Source organism: Oryzias latipes, chromosome 21, assembly GCF_002234675.1.
Source record: "Oryzias latipes chromosome 21, ASM223467v1".
NCBI lineage: Eukaryota > Metazoa > Chordata > Actinopteri > Beloniformes > Adrianichthyidae > Oryzias > Oryzias latipes.
This window is the reverse complement of record NC_019879.2, coordinates 11,228,644-11,247,283: the sequence shown is the minus strand read 5'-3', so window position 1 is coordinate 11,247,283 and position 18,640 is coordinate 11,228,644. Positions and strand designations below refer to the sequence as shown.

Here is an 18,640-nt window from a genome sequence, read left to right as displayed (position 1 = left end):
TCATGTGGGCAACCTGCATGCCCTGTACAGATTTGCCCATTTTTCGCCCACAGGGCAGTTGTGACTAAGGCTTAAACAGCATTTAATATTAACTGCTTTACTTATGTGGGTGTAACTAGTCAGTTAATGACACTACAAGCTACCAAATCGAAGAGAGATTTTAGGCCTCTATGACTACTTAATCCTTGTGCTATCCTAGGCACTTTAACATTGGGAGTTGGGTCATCTAGACCCACTAGACAGTGCGCTGAACCTTTTTCTTCTATGATTTGTGATCTTCACTGGTGTCCATGGATTACATGAAATCTTTCCACCTTTATCCACCTTTGTCATGGTAGGGAGAACACGTCAATGTAATGGTGGGGTCATCTAAGATAGCACAAGGGTCAAACACCCCAGAATTATTATTGAATTACTTCACTTTAGCATATTACTGCTAAATACTTCTCTGTTAGCTTTGACCTAAACGTTCTTCAGTTCCCCCAAGATAAAAAGTTCCTAATTCTCAAATTCGGTCAAGTGTCGTCTGCCAGAATAATGCTGAGAAACAAGCAGATGCTTTTGTTACTTCAATGAATAAGCTAACCCTTTCCATGTAGTCCCAAACATCCTGCTCTCTAACCTTAACCCATATGATTCAGAATATCTCAGTGAGTCCAAATCCTCCACCTTGGAGTTACAAACAGGAAGTACCGGTTGGTTCCATCCATCCATCCATCTTCCTTTCGCTTATCCGGGACCAGGTCGCGGGGGCAGCAGTCTAAATAGAGATGCCCAGACTTCCCTCACCCCAGCCACTTCCTCCAGCTCCTCTGGGGGGACCCCGAGGCGTTTCCAGGCCAGCCGAGAGACGTAGTCTCTCCAGCGTGTCCTGGGTCTTCCCCGGGGCCTCCGCCCAGTGGGACATGCCTGGAACACCTCTCCAGGGAGGCGTCCAGGAGGCATCCGGACTACATGCCCGAGCCACCTCAACTGGCTCCTGTTGATGTGGAGGAGAAGGAGTTCTACTCCAAGCTCTCCGCGAGTGACCGAGCTTCTCCCCCTATCTCTAAGGGAGCACCCAGCCACCCTACGGAGGAAGCTCATTTCAGCCGCTTGTATTTGGGACCTCGTTCTTTAGGTCATGACCCATAGCTCATGACCATAGGTGAGTATTGGAACGAATCTCACGTGCTAAATCCAGCAGAGTTCGGCTTCTTTTAAATTTATAAGAAAACACAACTTTTTAGCTAAACTATCATTAGTTTTGCTGTAATTAACGTCTTTTAATAGAAATTGTAATTAATCATTTTACTGTGTTGGTGATAAGAAATGAAACAAAGAAAAACAAGAAGGACAACCTTATGTGTGACAGTAAGATTAGATGTCTGTTAACATGCGGGCACTGAACTTCACTAGAGACGTTTTTACTGTTTTAAAGGCTGCAAAAGAAAAATTGCAGTTCCTCTTGAACTAATGGCTTTCTTAAACAAACATTGACTCAAACAAATTTTACTAACGTGCTTGATTATTCAAAGGCATTAACCTAACTGGGCTTATTCTGACTTTGCTAAGAAAAGCTACTCAATTTAGGTCATGATTTGTTTTTTCGGCCGTTTTTCCAGCCACTTGGCTTCCTGTTTGTTCTACTCTGATCTTCAACCTCCCGACCACTAATTTCCTCCTCCTCTACATTCCAGCAACCAATATTCCCTTTTGACGCTGAGTCAGGCCCACTTCAAAGCAAGGTTCTGAAATAATTAAAGTAAGACGGGTGCGTGAGTCTTTCACCTGAGAATCAGACTGTGACCACAAACACACTCCTAACAGTTACAAAAACCAAGAATTTATAATGCTTTGTGAGAAATATCACAGAGATTTGTTTCGATCCTTAACTTCCCTCTGAGTTTAGGTCAATGTTCTCAGAAAAACGACAGATGTAAGTTTAAAAGAAATCGTTAAAGAACAAGGCATTTTTCTTTATTTATCATAAAGATTTCAGAACTCATAAAACAACCACTGAGTTTTAAACAGACACCAAAATGCTTCAATGCAATAAAACTTAAGCTCTGAACAATTTGGAAGAATATTCAACATCTATTTCTTAAAAGCATGGACATATTATTTGTCTTTTTATTTAAGTAACACATTTTTCTCCAGCTTCTAAGCTTGAAGGTTGACGTAAAAAAAATAATTGTGTTTTACTTTATTTTTAACATGGCACTGCTAAGCCATTACAGAAGTTTTTCTATCCGGTTATTCCTGTTTCTTTTCTCTTCTAGTATATTTTTTGGGTACAACGTACTATAATACTCATTTGTTCCTTTTTTCAGTTGTTTTATCATATTTCAAGTACTGTGTTTGCAATTTTGTCTACCTCGGTCAATATCTAGTGATAGTTGCTAACAGTCTCCTTTTTCTGCTTGGTCCTTCCAATTTAAGAGAAAGAAAAAATCCCTCAAGCTAAAGAATTTTGTGGTAGCTTTGGTGTTTTAACTGGGAACTGAATCATATTCATAGAAACCTTTTTTTTTCCAAATTCATATTTGGAAACAGTGACGAGCAGTGGTTTTCTAAAAAGGGTACCATCTGTGGAAAATATAAGCGGGTGAAACCTATGTAAACATATGGTCATCACACAGCTCTGACGTCCCCCATCAGATTTTTAAAGATTAAAAAAAAACTTGTGGTACGGAAACTTTACTCCACCTATTCCACCCGTTCCTGAAAGGACGGTTGAGTTGGACAGAGTAAAGGTAGAAAGTGAGCCCATTTGTGATGAAAACCCTTCTGCACATAGGTTTAGAAGTGGTGTAGATTTGGTCTTTTTACCATTACAACTTCAATGAGACATTGCTCCCAGTGGATGCCTGCCTCCAGTGGTCATTAATGGAACTGCTTTGTGTGGCGTATAGTGTTCTTCAACTCTGAACCTCATGAGCTACCGCTCTGTTTGTTTTGCAGCTAACACTGCTTCAGTAATTACTGGTCACCTGGATCAGGTGTGATCAGTCAATAGTAGATCACAGAAACTGGGATCACTCAATCCAGCTAATCAGCAATTACTGAAGAGGGGTTGGCTGCAAAACAAGCGTGGCAGTAGCTCACAAGGAGGCCTGAAATTGGACCCTCCCCCCTTGCATTCCAAATAGGAAGTACTTGCTGGCTCCAGAAGCCAAAGCAGCTTTTACTTAGTCATTATAGTTGTCACCGTAACCATTCCTGTTCTGATACCTTTTCTTAACATATTCTTGCTAATCATGGTTGTTTTTTTCAGGATGTTTTTTTCTTTATAGCAGGTTATTCATGTTATAAACTGATCAATCAGATTTTCCAATAAACGCATGTGATGCACCCTGGCCCAGACCAAGCCTGCTTTCAGTGGAAAGCGTGTGGCCTTACTCAAGCTAATAGTTGCCATGGAAACGCTGACTCAGATCGACTCGGACCAGTCAACATTTACTTACGTAGCTCCAATATGGTGACACCCGTATCGCGGAAAAATGGCGACTGATTTGGCTTCATTTCGCTGGAGCCGGAGGTAAAGCGTTTTCTATGGGTGACGTCCCACTCGCTCTGTCCAATTAACCCAGAGGCCTACAACCTGAGGATCTGGGGCTCTTTTATCCATCCATTGTGGCTCTTTGGCTCAAAGTAATGATGCAAATGCTTTAAAAAAAATAATTATGGTTATCTATTTATTTGATACAGGATGTGTTTTATTTTGCAAGGAACTTATATGTGCTGCTGTTTAAAGTAAATTGAAATTAAAATTGTATAGAAACAGAATTCAGAAACACAATAAAAACATAAATAATAACTTAATTATTGTAAATATTTAATACAATTGGTTATAAATAAATGGCTTAATGGTGACAAAAACAGAAATAAAGTTTATTTTTTAAACAATAAAGTCGAACTTTGTAGCTCTTGCTACAGTGGATAACCCTTGTGCTATCTTAGATGACCCCATCCTTACATTGACGTGTTCTCCTTACCATGACAAAGGTGGATAAAGGTTGAAAGATTTCATGTAATCCATGGACACCAGTGAAGATCACAAATCATTGAAGAAAAAAGGTTCAGAGCACTGTCTAGTGGGTCTAGATGACCCATCTCCCAACGTTAAAGTGCCTAGGATAGCACAAGGGTTAAATAAAATCATATGCTGATCATGGTGAGAAATAAATGCATTGATGTGATTTTTTAAATGCTTTGATTTTTGTATCCATTTTGGCCCCTGTGAAATCCCACTTGGCCCCATGGTGGAAAAGCCACTTCTAGAGAAAGCAGCAGTCTACCACTGAGTCACCAGTCTGCAGCTAAGAGCGGACAGGAGGCTAAATTTAGCCTTTAATCGCCTAACAAATTCACACTCAGCCCACAGCACAAATACCTCAGACCTTCTTTATGTATTTCAGGAGTGTGATGAATTTGTCTCTGCAACTCCGGACCACTGGCTATTGGACAGACAGTGATTTGTTAAACCTAAACTAATCTAAGTGTCTGATGGACAAGAAATTAAAAAGGAGATTTGGTTTATTGTAGTACAATTAATGCATTCAGTTTGTTTTATCCTAACTTTTAAATTAAAAAGAAATCCACAATTGGAGGTTAAACAAATAAATGAAAACACTGGGTTTTTAGATGCATCACACATACTGTATTACATGCAAGATATGTGGAAATATTTTGGTTGATAAAATTCTTAACTTTATCTCATTTCGACACGTTGGTGATTTGATTCAAAGTCTTGTGAAATCTGTGAAATTAATGAACCATTGTAAACTTTTCTCACCCCTCAGCGTTATGCAGCAGGATCAGTCTCTGAAAGGTCATTCAAACACTCACAGACCTTTAATTCAGTTAATCTCCCTAACAGTGTCTGCCTTCTTTTAAATGCTTGATGTGTAATTGATGTAACCATGCAACACTCCTGTGTGTGTGTGTGTGTGCGTGTGTGTGCGTGCGTGTGGTTGTGTGCAAAAGGGCTGTTTTGACTGTGCATCCACTGAGGGAGGGGCCATGCAGGGCAAAATAGCATCAGGACAGTTGTGAGGTGGCAGGTCATTTCTATGGGGACACCTGCAGGTCAGGCCACGGTATGATACCCACAATGCACTTGTGCAGGGGTCTGCAACCTTCAACGTTTAACCCTTGTGCTATCTTAGATGACCCCCCCCTTACATTGACGTGTTCTCCCTACCATGGCAAAGGTGGATAAAGGTGGAAAGATTTCATGTAATTTCATGTAATGGACACCAGTGAAGATCACAAATCATTGAAGAAAGAAGGTTCAGAGCACTGTCTAGTGGGTCTAGATGACCCAACTCCCAATGGCAAACTGCCTACGATAGCACAAGGGTTAAAGAGCCATTCATACATTCAGGACGATTTCTCACAGCCCAGTAGGAGCCATACAATCTTACTTCACCCTATAGAAAAAAAAGACACTGCTTTATGTTTATTTTATTGTTACTATTATGGTGAATAGAAATAAAATGTTGTTTTTATTAGCATAAATAAAACGTTTTTAAAAATGCCTTTCTTTTCTAAATATGAAATTGTTTATCATTTTTTAAACAGCTTAACATGACTTCCTTTCAAAATAAAAGACACCCTGTTTCACATAAGGTTATCTCATTGCAGCAAATGTGGTACAAGGTGCAATGCCAGCAGTGATTTAAATTTTTTTATTTACCATTTGTGGTGCATTTCAGACGATTTGTAAATCTAACTAACAAAAATGAAACCAGAGATAATTAAATGACCCTTCCTGTATTTTCTTTTTTTTACTTTAAAGCACATTTAAAAAATCCTTGAATTTGTTCAAAAATAGCAAATCTGCCTTATAATTCAGTGTGCCGTCATTATGGTTGTGCTTACTGACCTGAAATTGATTTTCTGTGGTACAAGGCACTCAAAAATCAGTCAAAATATTTTAGTTTGACTTGTGATACATACTGTCCTTCAACTGTTTGTGAATTACTTAAATAAAATAAAAGCTCCTTTTTTTTTACTTTACCACTCACCTGCTTTTTAGTTTTACAGGTACATTTCAAAATTAAAAACTTCTTTGTTTTTCTTTAACCAAAGACTGACATGGAAGTGGTAAAGGAGCCTCATGGCTCCAAGAGCTCCAGGTTGCAGATCTCTGCACTTGAGTAACCCCACTGGCAGTTTAATTCAATTCAATTCAATTAAAAAATCACAACAACAGTCGTCTCAATGGGCTTCGTACCGGTAATTATAAAGTAAACATAAAATCAAAAGGATAGCGAATACATAGAATTCAATAGGAGAATACTAAACTTAACTAACTAAACAGCCTAAACTAAACTGGGCATCCCTGCCCTTAGACCCTCCTTAAATCAACAGAGACTTGCAAGCCAGGGAGTTTAGATGTTAAAACTGTTTTCTGGTCGGTTTTTCAATGTTTTAAAATGTTTTCAGGACTAATCCAAATTTCCTGCCACTGGCAGTGTGATCCGTTTTCTGATTTTACTTTTCTGCATGAAAAGCCAGAAAACCTTGTAAAAAATGAAAGAAAGACAGCAGCTTCATTTAGATTTACTTTAAAAGCAAAAAAATTTCATCTAACCTGCTAGGACATAAAAATCTCAAATCTGAGTGAAGTTTTTTATTCATTCTCTCCACTAACACTGACAATTTTTATTAAAAAAAATGTTGATGTGCAAAGCTGTCTGTAGTAAATATTTCCCTACTTTAGGGAAGTACTAAAGAAAGTCAGGCCTTTTACTGTCTGTGAGCACCTAAAACATAAACACAAGTTAGAATAACTGCAGAAAAAGACAATTGTTTTTTACGTGGAGGCCAAAATGCAGCTGATGTGATGAACATGTGAAAAACACGTGTTCCTTTAAAAAGAGGGCAGAGAACACGGAAGAGGGGAAGTGTGATTCTCCTGTCTTCAGCTGAGAGTGCTGTGCTGGTATCGCTCATGCAGAGAGGATGTGAATCTGGCTCTTCACGCAGTCACTCTGTGACCACTCGCCTCCCTTTGGGCAGTAAAATAAAAAGAGGCTAAGAATGTCTGAAGAAGCTTTCAAATCTCAAAAATCAATGCTTGGGTGTGTTTCAGGATCGAGACTGGATCAGGTTTGAAAGAAGGGGGTTCAGGTCTGCTATGGCTGGCTTCCTGTGTGCAGAGATGTGGGTGCAGACTCCATGGTGGCAGTGAGAAGTTAAAAAAAAGAAAAAGATGAGTTAGGTGACAGCGATGACAGGAATCCTGCACTCGCTCCTCCACTATAGTTTACCAAATAGGGTCAGGCATTCTTAAATTTAACCTAATCCTAACTCCCCCACCCTGAACCCATCAGCACAAGCCAAGGTTTCCCCTCTGTCTCTATGTCATCCTCAGTCTGGGAAACTGTTAATATTCATGCTTCCTGTAAGAGCAGTAAATGAAAAGCTGCAGCTCACTTCTCAACCTGAGAAATGTGGTTTGTTGTTGCCCTTTCGTCCTCCCTGCAGCTGCACAGGGGCCCTTCCCTCCCAGCTGCTGTTCTATTATCATTAGATGGAGACATTAGTTCATATCATGTGATTGGAAGAGGATTCATTGCACATCAGAGGCCCTAATCGCTACCTATAGTCTACCCCCAGGCCTCGCCCACTTGACCCTGCTGAGCGCAGCGCTTTCTTTATGCCCCCTGAAAGAACTGGGGATTGAGCTCAAACAAAAAAAAAACCACCAGGGGGAAAAAATGTTTTTACACCCGCCACGCTCTCTCGCAAGCCCGGCGGTGTGGGAGCGCAGGGACATTTTAGCTTTAGGTCAATGGGACAAGTTACTGGAGTCTGGCCAACTCTGGCAGAGAGCAGAGAAAGAAAAAAGCTGGCCTCTTCAAAAAATTGGGTTTTGTCACTGTGTTTTTCTACCTCCGCGCATCCATATGTGCACCCCAGCTCTGAGCAAATAAAAAGAAAGGATTGTTTTAGGGTTTTTTTTGTCTTAAAGTGGGAAACGTATTTTTAAAATTTCTGCTTGCATGGGGGGGGGGATGTTTTGAGAAGAATGTTTGACGTCAGAGAGTGCAGAACTTGAAACGGAGGCAGCAGGAGGATGATGAAGATGGATGTTGTGTTTACGTGCCTGAGTGAGGCCAATGAAGCAGGAGATCGAGAAAGCCCAACATTTCCTGCAATGAGTAAATGGCGAGGATGTAGCGCCTCCCGCTGGGAGAAAGACAAGAGGGCCTCTGATCAACAAATCCAAAACTCTAACGCTAGAAATAAACAAAAACAACATTATTCTGCTACAAAAACGTAATCCTGAATTCCTCTTGATTTCCACACGACAGTCCTTAGTCTTTGTAAATGAGGGAAACTTCCCTGACAAAAAGGAAAACACTGAAGCTTTATTCAAAAGCTATATCGCATCAAGACTCTTTTTATATCTTAGCAAGAGTTTGGAGGCAACAAAAAACAACAACAAAAACCCCGCAAATATATGAAAAACTTTATAATTTACACATGCAATAAAATGATGTAATTTATCAGTTTTTATTGCAGAAATTATGTAGAAGTTCATCATTTGCAAAGAATTTCTTTACTTTCTTTACTACTCCTTATATAAACCACAGTCATAAATCCACTGGATTTCTTGATCTTGATGGTAGTTTTATCATGTCTTAATCTGCAAAAATGCAATTTTTACACTATTTAAAGTTCCTCCACATATCAAAAATATTTTCATATCAATCCAGAAAATAGAGAAACATCTATTTTACTCCAGCAAATACTTCACACCTTCATGACTTACCTTGCAGGTCTCAGTTAATATTCAGTTAGAAAGCAGAAGTCTATATCCTAAAAACTTGACACTGTTTCTCATTAAAAAAATTTAGGTGAGCAAACCACAAAGCTGCACAAAAAACATCTTTAACACAAATAGGAATGATAATGCATACTGACAAAAGTGAAAGAAACATTAAATAAAAACTACAACATCAACTCCTAAACTAAATGGTGGAGGTATGGTGATATGGGCTCAATAACTGCACACTTTTGATTGTCTGATCTGAAAAATAAAAAGTTCAATTGAAATCTTTTCTATTACAGAGATCATTAAAAAGGCTTTTAAAAAGTTATGCTTTAAAAAACATCTGCAAACTTTAATAAACTGATAAAAGTTTTATGACAAAAGAGTAGAAAAAAACTTCTCCTTCATCACTTTAGGAAAATTACTTCTTAATGCTAAAGCTAGATTCCTGAGTGTTTAATTAAGGAAGCTTTTTATACTCCCTTTGGTATTTTTGGAAACAATGAACAAATGTTTTCTTTGTTTACATGTATTTCTTTTATTTTATGAGACAGAACATTTTTCCAAACTCTTCAGAAGGTGACAGAAAGTGTTTACAAGTTTGACGTAAAGAAAGAAAGAAAAATGGAGCTCCCACATGTTCAGACATCCCACCTATCAAGCGGCTCGGAAAACAGCACTGGGAATGTTAAGCCTCTTCAAACTCATCAAGTGATTAGGGCCCGCCACCCGGAGCCCCGCCTCCCGGCTGCCGCGCTGACCCCTGGGTGTTGACAGGCCATTCTTACCCTTGCTTTGCTGTCTGCCATCTTCCATACAACACTCCTTACATAAGTGTCGTGTCCTCCTGGCACCTTGTAAAAATGGGACATGATAGTGAAGAAGGTCAAAGCTCTGATGCTGCAGAGCTTTACTGTTCAGTACAATTACAGAGAGATTTCCCTCTGTTTAATAATTACTGACTATGATGTTTGAAACATTGGAGCGGACTTTTAAAGACTTAAATATTTTTGCTTGGTTACTCTTTAAAAAAGGCCACTTTTAAACTAATTTCTATTGAAACATGGGAACAGAAGTCATCTGGATTCACATTTTTGCTGTTGTGAAAAAGTAAATCTAGTGGATCAGACAAAACCTCCAGGCGAAGAGCAGCCTGAACCAAACATCAACTTCCGCTTTGACGCATCTTTAACCCTGAAGAATCCAAGAACAGTTTTCTTCTGTTTTCCAATTCTACTTGGGCTGCTTAATGTGGACTGCCTACACCAGGTGTTTAGAACATCAGGATGTGGAATCACATGCCATTCAGCTGCAAGCTGGTCAGGGAGAACTGGAAAACAGGCAGGGTAATTGTGGCTCTTGAGGTCCAGGGTTGGCTAGCCCTGCATGGCTTCAATGTAAGATGGTACAAATTTATTAAACTTTACTAAATTACTAAATACATTGTTTCAATTTTTGTTCATCATTTTGTTTGTATTTAGGACTGCAAATTGTCCCTCAGTTGAGAATTTTAGTGTGTTTAAGTTGTGTGGTACTATGGTGGACTAGTAAATCAATCAAGGGGTACCCCGCCTTCGTCAGACAGTGGTTGGGATAGGCTCCAGCATTCATGCGACTCCAAAAGTGATTAGGCAGGTTTGGAAGACGGATAGAATGGGTTGGATTTATTAGTCGGGACCACTGTGGGTATTTCATAAGTTCCATATTTTTAACACTGTAATAGAACTTATGGCCTTGTTATGGTGACTTTCAAACTCTCAGCTCTACAGGGACGTTACTAACAACATTTAAAATACTCAAAATCATTAAAAAAAAAATGTGGATCTACATTATGGTTTACACAATTCAACTCTACAAGAACCAGTTCCCTAGAATTTTTCCTCAACGTAAAAAATAAATTGAAACATGAATCAACTCAATATAACACTAAATTAACAAACCTAAAAAAAATTAGGATGTAAAAGGAAATCTTAACATTCTCAAGTATAAAAAAGAATATGAAGACGGCTCATCACATTTTGCAACATTTCTGCAGATTTTTTAAAACATTCTGCACACTATTTTTGTGAATAAATGTTTTAAATAATGCTAAAAATAAAGTCAATATTTTAAAAATATAAACAAAGCTTTATAGTATAGACTTAATGTTAAAAAATACCTCTAGCAAGCAATGTTTCCACAAAAAAAAAAAAATATTTTTTCTACTTTGTCTGCAACCGCCATGAAGTCTGATTTGGAGGTCAAAAAGAAAATGTAGCAGTTAACTCAGAACTTGATCTGGCTGTCAAGTAGTTACAAAATTATTTTAAACAAGATGAAATGCTGACTGAACCTGCTTTAAAAGAAAAAGGTTTTAACAGCCTTTTCAGAACTCCATTAACCTGTGAATTTCTGAAACTCATTTTCTTTCAGAGATCAAATGTAAACACCAGTGCACTTTGCCAAATCTCTTGCATACATCTGCATTAAAAACGAGTCTGACTAGAAAACAAAGTCATTTATTAAACAACCACATCAGCAGAAGAGCCCACAGTTCAGATTCAAGTCACAATCACTCACTTTCAGTATTTACAGGTAGGCACATTCACATTAGGCGTTAAAGCCAGCCGCAGCGTCTGCTGAAGCCGCCTCAGTCCAGCAGGGGGCGCTGGTCTGGTAAACCAGCATCCTCTGACCAGGGTCAGTCTAGCCACACGTTGATCAGAACCCCTCATCTGTAGTGTCCTCCTATGTCCACGGCAGGTTTTAGGGAGAAGCGCGGTTCAAAGGGGGAGAAGGTGGAGGTCACAGCTTCAGATGAAGGTCCAACTCGGGAGGGAGGAGGAGGAGTCTGTTCAGCAAGGAGCTCGTAAATAACCAGGTGCACCAGTCACATCATTCAAAAGGAGGGAAAATAAAGAAGTTGATGGCACGACAACATTTTATATAACGCATAGTTAAACTAAAATAAAATAAATGCAAGGATAGCTTGACAAAAATATTTCTAAAGATCATGAAAAAAAAATCTAACTCAACGGAATGAGTGAAACTACATAAACAGCCAAATGTGAAAGTCTTTAAACTAGTTCCACAAATTGGAGTAATCCTTCATATTTAACTGGATCATCACCATCATCATCGCTCGTATAAAGGGGGAAGAAAACTGCTTACAAAAATACAACCATTTAAAACAAACTAAAAGCAAATAAATAATGTTAAGAAAAAGCTCTGCAACAGGTCACTTTGCAAACTAAGGTTTTATTTATTCAAAACTACACAGCTCCTTTGTTGACTCCTCCCCTTTTCGAATATATTTACACATGGAAAGAACCCAATCTGGGCTTGGTACGCTGGTAATGCTACATCGCAGGAACGAGGCCTCCCGTTATGTCCTACAAAGAAACGCAGCATGTGGATAGGCAACCTCCTCCAGCAGGAAACAGTCTTGACTGGAGTCTTCTGTGGAGCAACGTTTTAGCCTGAGAGCAGCCCTGACAGAGGAAGAACAGGAGGCGGGACATGACAGCAGCGCCGCTCAGTGGGTAGTTCATGTGGTTTGATGTCCCTCTAGAAACGTGACGCATATTAAAGGCTGACACGTGTTGATGGGGCTGGGAACTGGAGATAAATTCTGCAGTTTAACAACACTGGTGAAGACTATTATTACCCCATTTCCAAAGCAAAGTTTGAGCTGTGAGTCTCTGTAAAACCTGGAGGTGAAGGCTTTACATTCCAGACCCATTACTTTGTCTCCCATTAGAATATCGGAGCTGAACCGTCTGTAAAGCACCTTTGGTTTTGCTGATTAAGTATTGCAGATGTTGGTTGTTTTTTTTTTACCAATAACGCTAATTCAGTGACATGGAAACTGCAGGAACCTTAAACCTAAAACACTCCGTCATTGGAATGAAAAGGTTTGTGTATAAAAAATGCATCTTGTAAATGAGTAAGTTCATTTTCAAAACCCGTCAGTCATAATTCTACCTCATTTAAAAGCTGAAAGACTGAATGAGGGATGATTTTTAGGAAATGTAATTTTTCCTTCACCTTAATCTGAATGCTGCATCTCCGATTCAATCCGAAAACATCCTATCGTGAACTTTCAACATAAAGCTGCTCGTACAAATACAGAAAACATGTTTCTCTGAGAGGTTGTCGTGAATTCCTAAAGCGAGTCCTAAACCTCCCATCTCCGTCAGCAAACATTACAGCTTGACTTCACATCTCCTCACGTCACTCAATATCGTGGATTTGTGCCGATCCCTTTTCTGACCTCCTTCCAGAGGCAAATCATCACCACCACAACCATCATCCACCATGTTGTGAACATCCTCTCATCAACATAAGACATCTTTTAAGAGACAATGACGGGCAACAGAAACATGTTTGATGAAACGCACATTTTCCTCTGGTTCTGCTACTTCCCTCCATCCTCCTCCCCCTGATCTCCCTCTTCCTCCTCCTCCACCTCCAAGTGTTCCTTGTCTGTGTAAATGTCCCTGACCAGAAGCACTCGAGTGAGGAGGCTCTCCAGGATCCGTCTTTCCAGGGGCGCAGAGCTGAACCATAACTGAGTCTCTGGGCTGCAGGCTGGATCCGGCTGCATGTAGAAGACGCCATGATGCTCCCACAATGACGGTGGACTGGAGGGACGAGACGAAAGTTCACAAAAATGTTACAACTTGTGCCGTTTCTATTTAAAGTGGGTCATGAGGAATTCACCAAAAATAAAAAATGTATATTTCTAACATGTGAAGTAACTACGTGTAACCAAAAGGAGTACAACAAAAACAAATGTGTAAAACAAGTTTAGTCTTCCATAGAATTCTGTTGTGTTTGCTTAACGTAACTGCAGAAAACGGGTAAAAAAAAATATATATATATATATATATATATATATATAGTTTAAGGTTTTCCCTGTTTCAAACCTATTTAGTGATTTTTATTTTAAAGGGAAAATTAACGTTACGACTGGGTTGATTAAATCGATGCATCGAACTAATTTGATCCAAGCTTAATAAATCAGTCTATAAAAGTAGATATTATCTTTTATGCTTTTCCTTTTACGGTGACCTAAAGCATAACAGCAGTAAAACCCAAGTCTGCTAGCATGATGCTAACATCTATTAGGATTTCCCATAGGAAGGCTAATGCTAATACTAAACATACATTCCTGACTAAATGAACAGCTTTCTAGCCTCACAGGCAAGAATTTTCAAAACTCTTTTAGGAAACATTTTTTAAAGTAACCCTTTGTGGTCTAAAGCACACTTCTGGAATAAAGTTTAATGCAAATCATCACTAATAAAGGTTAAGAAGACTGTATCTTCCATCCCCCAGTACAAACAAAAGAACAATTAAAACAAGTCATTTTGCTCGGCTTTATAATTTAATATAAGTTTATTTCGTGTTAGTATCCCCCCAGGCGTTTTCTCTGAACAATTGATGTACAGTTTATTGCTCCTTGCTGTATGTCACCTGCGTTCTGAAATAAAAGAAAAAACAAAGTCTGTATCTGCCTGATTACCAGAGAACATTTTTTAGGCTCCCCAGAGCCCAACCCTTCACATTTGAAAACCCCCAAATGTCCTCTGTAGATACCACAAACAGTTAATTCAGTAGAATGCAGTGGTCCTGGTTTAGGGACAAATTTGCATTGCTTGTAGTCAGGAGGAAAGATAACACTGTAAAGAGTAAAAATGAAAGCTCATAGAAGTGCTTTTACCATTTGGATCTGTAGATCTCATAGAGACGACACTCGTGTTTCTTTACAGGACACCGTATTGAGGAGCTGCCCGTGTCCTCGTCCTCCTGCTCGCCATCCTTTAGGCTGCGCTTCCTCTTCCTAGACTCTGTTTGCACTACAGCAGATAACATAAGAGAGATATTTAAGTTTACAAAATTAAAAATGTAGCGCTTTGCTAAAAACTTAATATATAACATTCACTTAAATATATAACATTTTTCGACAGTACAAGGCTGACTCATGAAAGAAGTGCTACGTTCACATCGTGCATGCGTGTTCAGGAACAACTTCAAAATCAGGAAGGAGCTTTTTCCTTTTGTACTGTTTACTACCAACAGTTGGTAGAGGCTTGATGTAAATCGGTGCAAATCTGGTGAATCTTGCTCCAGGCTTTTAATTTCACAGCTCTATTGAATAGTAGGCTTCGCTTGTCATCAGTGTAGCAGAATATCTCTAAAGATTTTAGACAAACCTGCAGAAATTGGCACAATCTTAATCTCTAATAACTGCCTGTTAGCATACTCGCTGAGTTGTTATAGTTAGGAGGATATTGATGGGTTACCATGGTGATCCTGACTGATGGAGGGCACGCGGATGCAGACCGTGCTCTCCTTGGTGACAGGATGGACCGTGTCAGGGCCGTAGACGTTGGCGAAGGAGAGGCGGAGATGCTGTTCCACGGTGCGCAGGCCAAAGTATTTGGTGTTCAGGTAAACCAGGGAGCGCAGCAGCGTGGCGGGACTCTGCTCCCCCAGGTGCTGGCTGCTCCACAGACTTTGCTCCTCCACTCGACCCCATAGTGAGCCTTTGGAGGGACAAAACACTTCATTCAACCCAGGTAAAAAAAATAGTCAAAACAGCTAAGTGAAGACAAGGATGGTTCCTTACATCAAATTTTGTTGAACCAATTCAATTTTTACAGCATTCATGAATATTTTTTCATAGAAGAAATAACTGTTTCCTGCAGTGTCCTCATATAACTTCAAAAGTACAATCACAACGAGTCAGGATGTGAACAGCAGAAAAGGTTATAATCACTGGACACTACTGGTTTGTTAACAGAGGTAACTCCACCTAAAAGAACGAGAAGCAAAAACAAAAACAAAAAACAAGTGACCCATTTCATTAAAGGTTTAAGTTTCACCCCAATCATCTTGTGATCTATGGTAAAAGTGTACCCAGGGGTCTTTTAGTGATGATTATGCTGTTTTTAAACAAAATCCCCAAAACTTTTTCAATGACATATTCTGCAGAGCTGCTAAACCTAACATTACTGGTGCATCAGAAATGGCGATCAACATTGGTGATATCTAGTCGTACAGTTTTGATCCGGATTCCAGCTCAGACGAGGAAAACAAGCCACACATGGATCTATTCGCCTGCCAGTGGATGCATCAGAATGGAGCAGAGCAGAGAGCTTGTCCTGCAGTTAAGTGAGACGCTGTTCGCTCAGTCGTGATCAAGCAAGCCGCGCTTTAAAAATGTTTGGCGTTTGTTTTACACGGTTTACGCCACAGCCCTTTCTGTTAGCACATAAAAATATCTGATCTGTTATGAATACTACTACTACAGACATGCAAAAAAAACAAATATTCCCTGTCAAAAATATTTGTACTTGTTTGCATATTTGCTCTTTTTATCAATTGTCATTTCACAGTAAGGACAGTTACACCTCTCAACTTTCAGGTTTTATAAGGCAACTTTGGTGCAGAATTCCAAGGTAAACTATTTGCTATCTACTCACAAAGACTTTTGTACTTTTACTGCGAGGCCTTTTATTTATTGATTATTAAATAAAGCATTTATTAAAGAAATTTGAGGTTAAATTAAATCAATTTAGTGTACAAATCCAGTAGATTACTAGTCAACGTAAAATGTGCTTAATGAAGTACTAGTATTTCAAAAACTATACAGTGAAAATACCCAAGTCTGAGTGAGGTGATAGTGTGTGACGTATAGAACATGAACATAGTAGTCAAGGCCTGGAGTTGTGCACCAGTCACTTGGTATTAAAAGTTTGCAACTTGTTTTTATTATTTTATGTCAAAAACGCCATGTTTAGGTACTAGTATTTAGAAAACGATAGAGTAAAAATACACAAGACTCACTGTGTGAAGTGATATTTGAGGAAATGTAAATGAAGGACATACTTTTTTCTCTTTTCACGTGGTCTGTCGATCCAGACCACGTGCACTCACCATCAGGAAGCACACTGGGCTGCCAGTCTTTTAGGACTTTGTTCAGCTCCTCTCCGAACTGCTGGAAGCATGGATCACTGAAGAGGTCGAGTTTGCGTCCTTTGGCGTAAAGGTGCTTTAAGCAAGACAAGAAAACGCATTTTAGCAGGTCGGGAAAAAAAACTTCCCATTCAATAGCTAAACAATGTGTGTCCTCATACTAGAACGATCATCATCGCTCATCAGGATGTGAACAGCAAATAGTTTATAATCAGTGGACACATAATCGGCTCTTCTTCACACATAAGCAAAGAGCCGCCATAAAAAGTTAGCGCTCCCCACCCCCACCCAAAAAACACACTAAAGTTAAAGTTAATTCATTTACAAACGTCCCATAAAACATCCAAATATAAACTTTTTGAAATAAATCTGTAATAGTAAATGGTAAAATACGAAAAACTTTGAACAAACCCGTTCTCTCTCCAGCCATGCTGCGCCCGCGCTCTCACAAGAGAGAGAACTGTGCAGCAGCAAAACCTGACCCACGAAAACATTAACTGAGACTTTATAGTTCCCACCTTCAAAAGACTAACACAGTCTTTAAATAAGAACAAACACGTGGATTTAAAATAATTAAACTTCTCCATTTTATTGAAACATTTTAATCCAACGTTCTTCTTTAATCATAATACAAACAACATATTTAATTTTAATTAAATATTGGGATAAAAAAACAGCTTTAAATGATCATCTGTGCATACAAAAGATGAAAATAAAAGATCAAACAATTTTAAGGTAATTACAGAAATATTAAAAGTACAAAATAGTATTTGGATGGTTTGTTTTGTTATCCTAAATTTACTACGCCAATTTAATAAATGAAAACTGGCAGTTATGTTTATGGCATTACCATAAATTCCATTTAATATATTATAAATAAATTAATAAATTCTTAATTTTGTGAAAATGGTTTGATTATGTTAAAAGGCGGTAAAATACAATCCTGCATTCTGCTGCCCAAAAGTTAAAGATTGTGAGAGGCCAATGTGAAGTACACACTAAAGAGATCATGTTAATCAGGCTTTTGGGATGTAAAATAAATAAATGCAGCTTTTGTGTTTACACTTCAGCCACTTTGTGAAATATGTATTGGCAGTAAAAACTGAGATTTGCAATATGTTTTTTTTTTAAATAATCTTTCATAAGATGCTTGTACCATTTGCTGAAAGCAAAAAAAAAAAAAATCTTTAAACTGTTTTGTTTCATGCCCATCTTAGCTCTGATTTAGTGTGATACAAAGGCTGGGTAATGTTCACTGTCAATCTAATGTATAAATAATTCATTAAGGTTGGGCTAAACTGTGTTTTCAGTGTTTTTAAAAGGAGAATTACTGAAAAGCACATATATCACACATGCTAAAGCAGAAATAGGGTGCTTTACAGAGTTAAGAAAAAGCTTCCTTATTTAAAATGAACCACTAATTTGTATTCAAATTAAGAAAATCAGAATCAGATCCTTGAACCCTTGAACACTAGAGCCGTTACTGACGTCATCTAAATAACACACGCTCTATAACCTACCGTAACTCTTCGACCGTTTACATACATTACTAACGTAAAGTGTTGCATATCAGCGTGAGGCTGATTTTCTGACTTCATTAATTGCATAAATGGTTGAAGAGTTACCTTAGCGTTAGAAACACTGGAGCTAAAGCTCTGGTGTTAAAGAGGTTAAACCAGTGGCGGACCCCTGAAAAAGACCAAAAACTAACCTGCTGGATCCCCAAGCAGAGGTAGAGCATACTGTCTGGAGAGTAGCGTTCCCCGTTGGGCCTGCAGACTTCCTTGACAAATTTGGACAGAGCTGCATTCAACTCCTCTGGACTCAGAGTCAGAAGATTACTTTTAGGTCGTACTGAGAGATATGAGAACAACCAAAGATGACTGTCAGCACACATGATTTATGTCTTCG

At 38.8% G+C, this 18,640-nt stretch overlaps 1 protein-coding gene across 1 annotated transcript in view; it reads right to left on the bottom strand.

Moving 5' to 3' along the window:
• Positions 1-11,249: 11,249 nt before the first annotated feature.
• zmym2 (zinc finger MYM-type containing 2) overlaps positions 11,250-18,640 on the bottom strand; it is a 40,356-nt gene continuing 32,965 nt past the window's right edge. The window contains exons 21-25 of the mRNA XM_023950573.1: positions 18,441-18,583; positions 16,691-16,805; positions 15,055-15,297; positions 14,472-14,607; positions 11,250-13,389 (exon numbers count right to left, since the gene is read on the bottom strand). Coding sequence (XP_023806341.1) covers positions 13,164-13,389; positions 14,472-14,607; positions 15,055-15,297; positions 16,691-16,805; positions 18,441-18,583 — 863 coding nt within the window. The 3' untranslated portion in view covers positions 11,250-13,163. The remainder of the gene's footprint in view (positions 13,390-14,471; positions 14,608-15,054; positions 15,298-16,690; positions 16,806-18,440; positions 18,584-18,640) is intronic.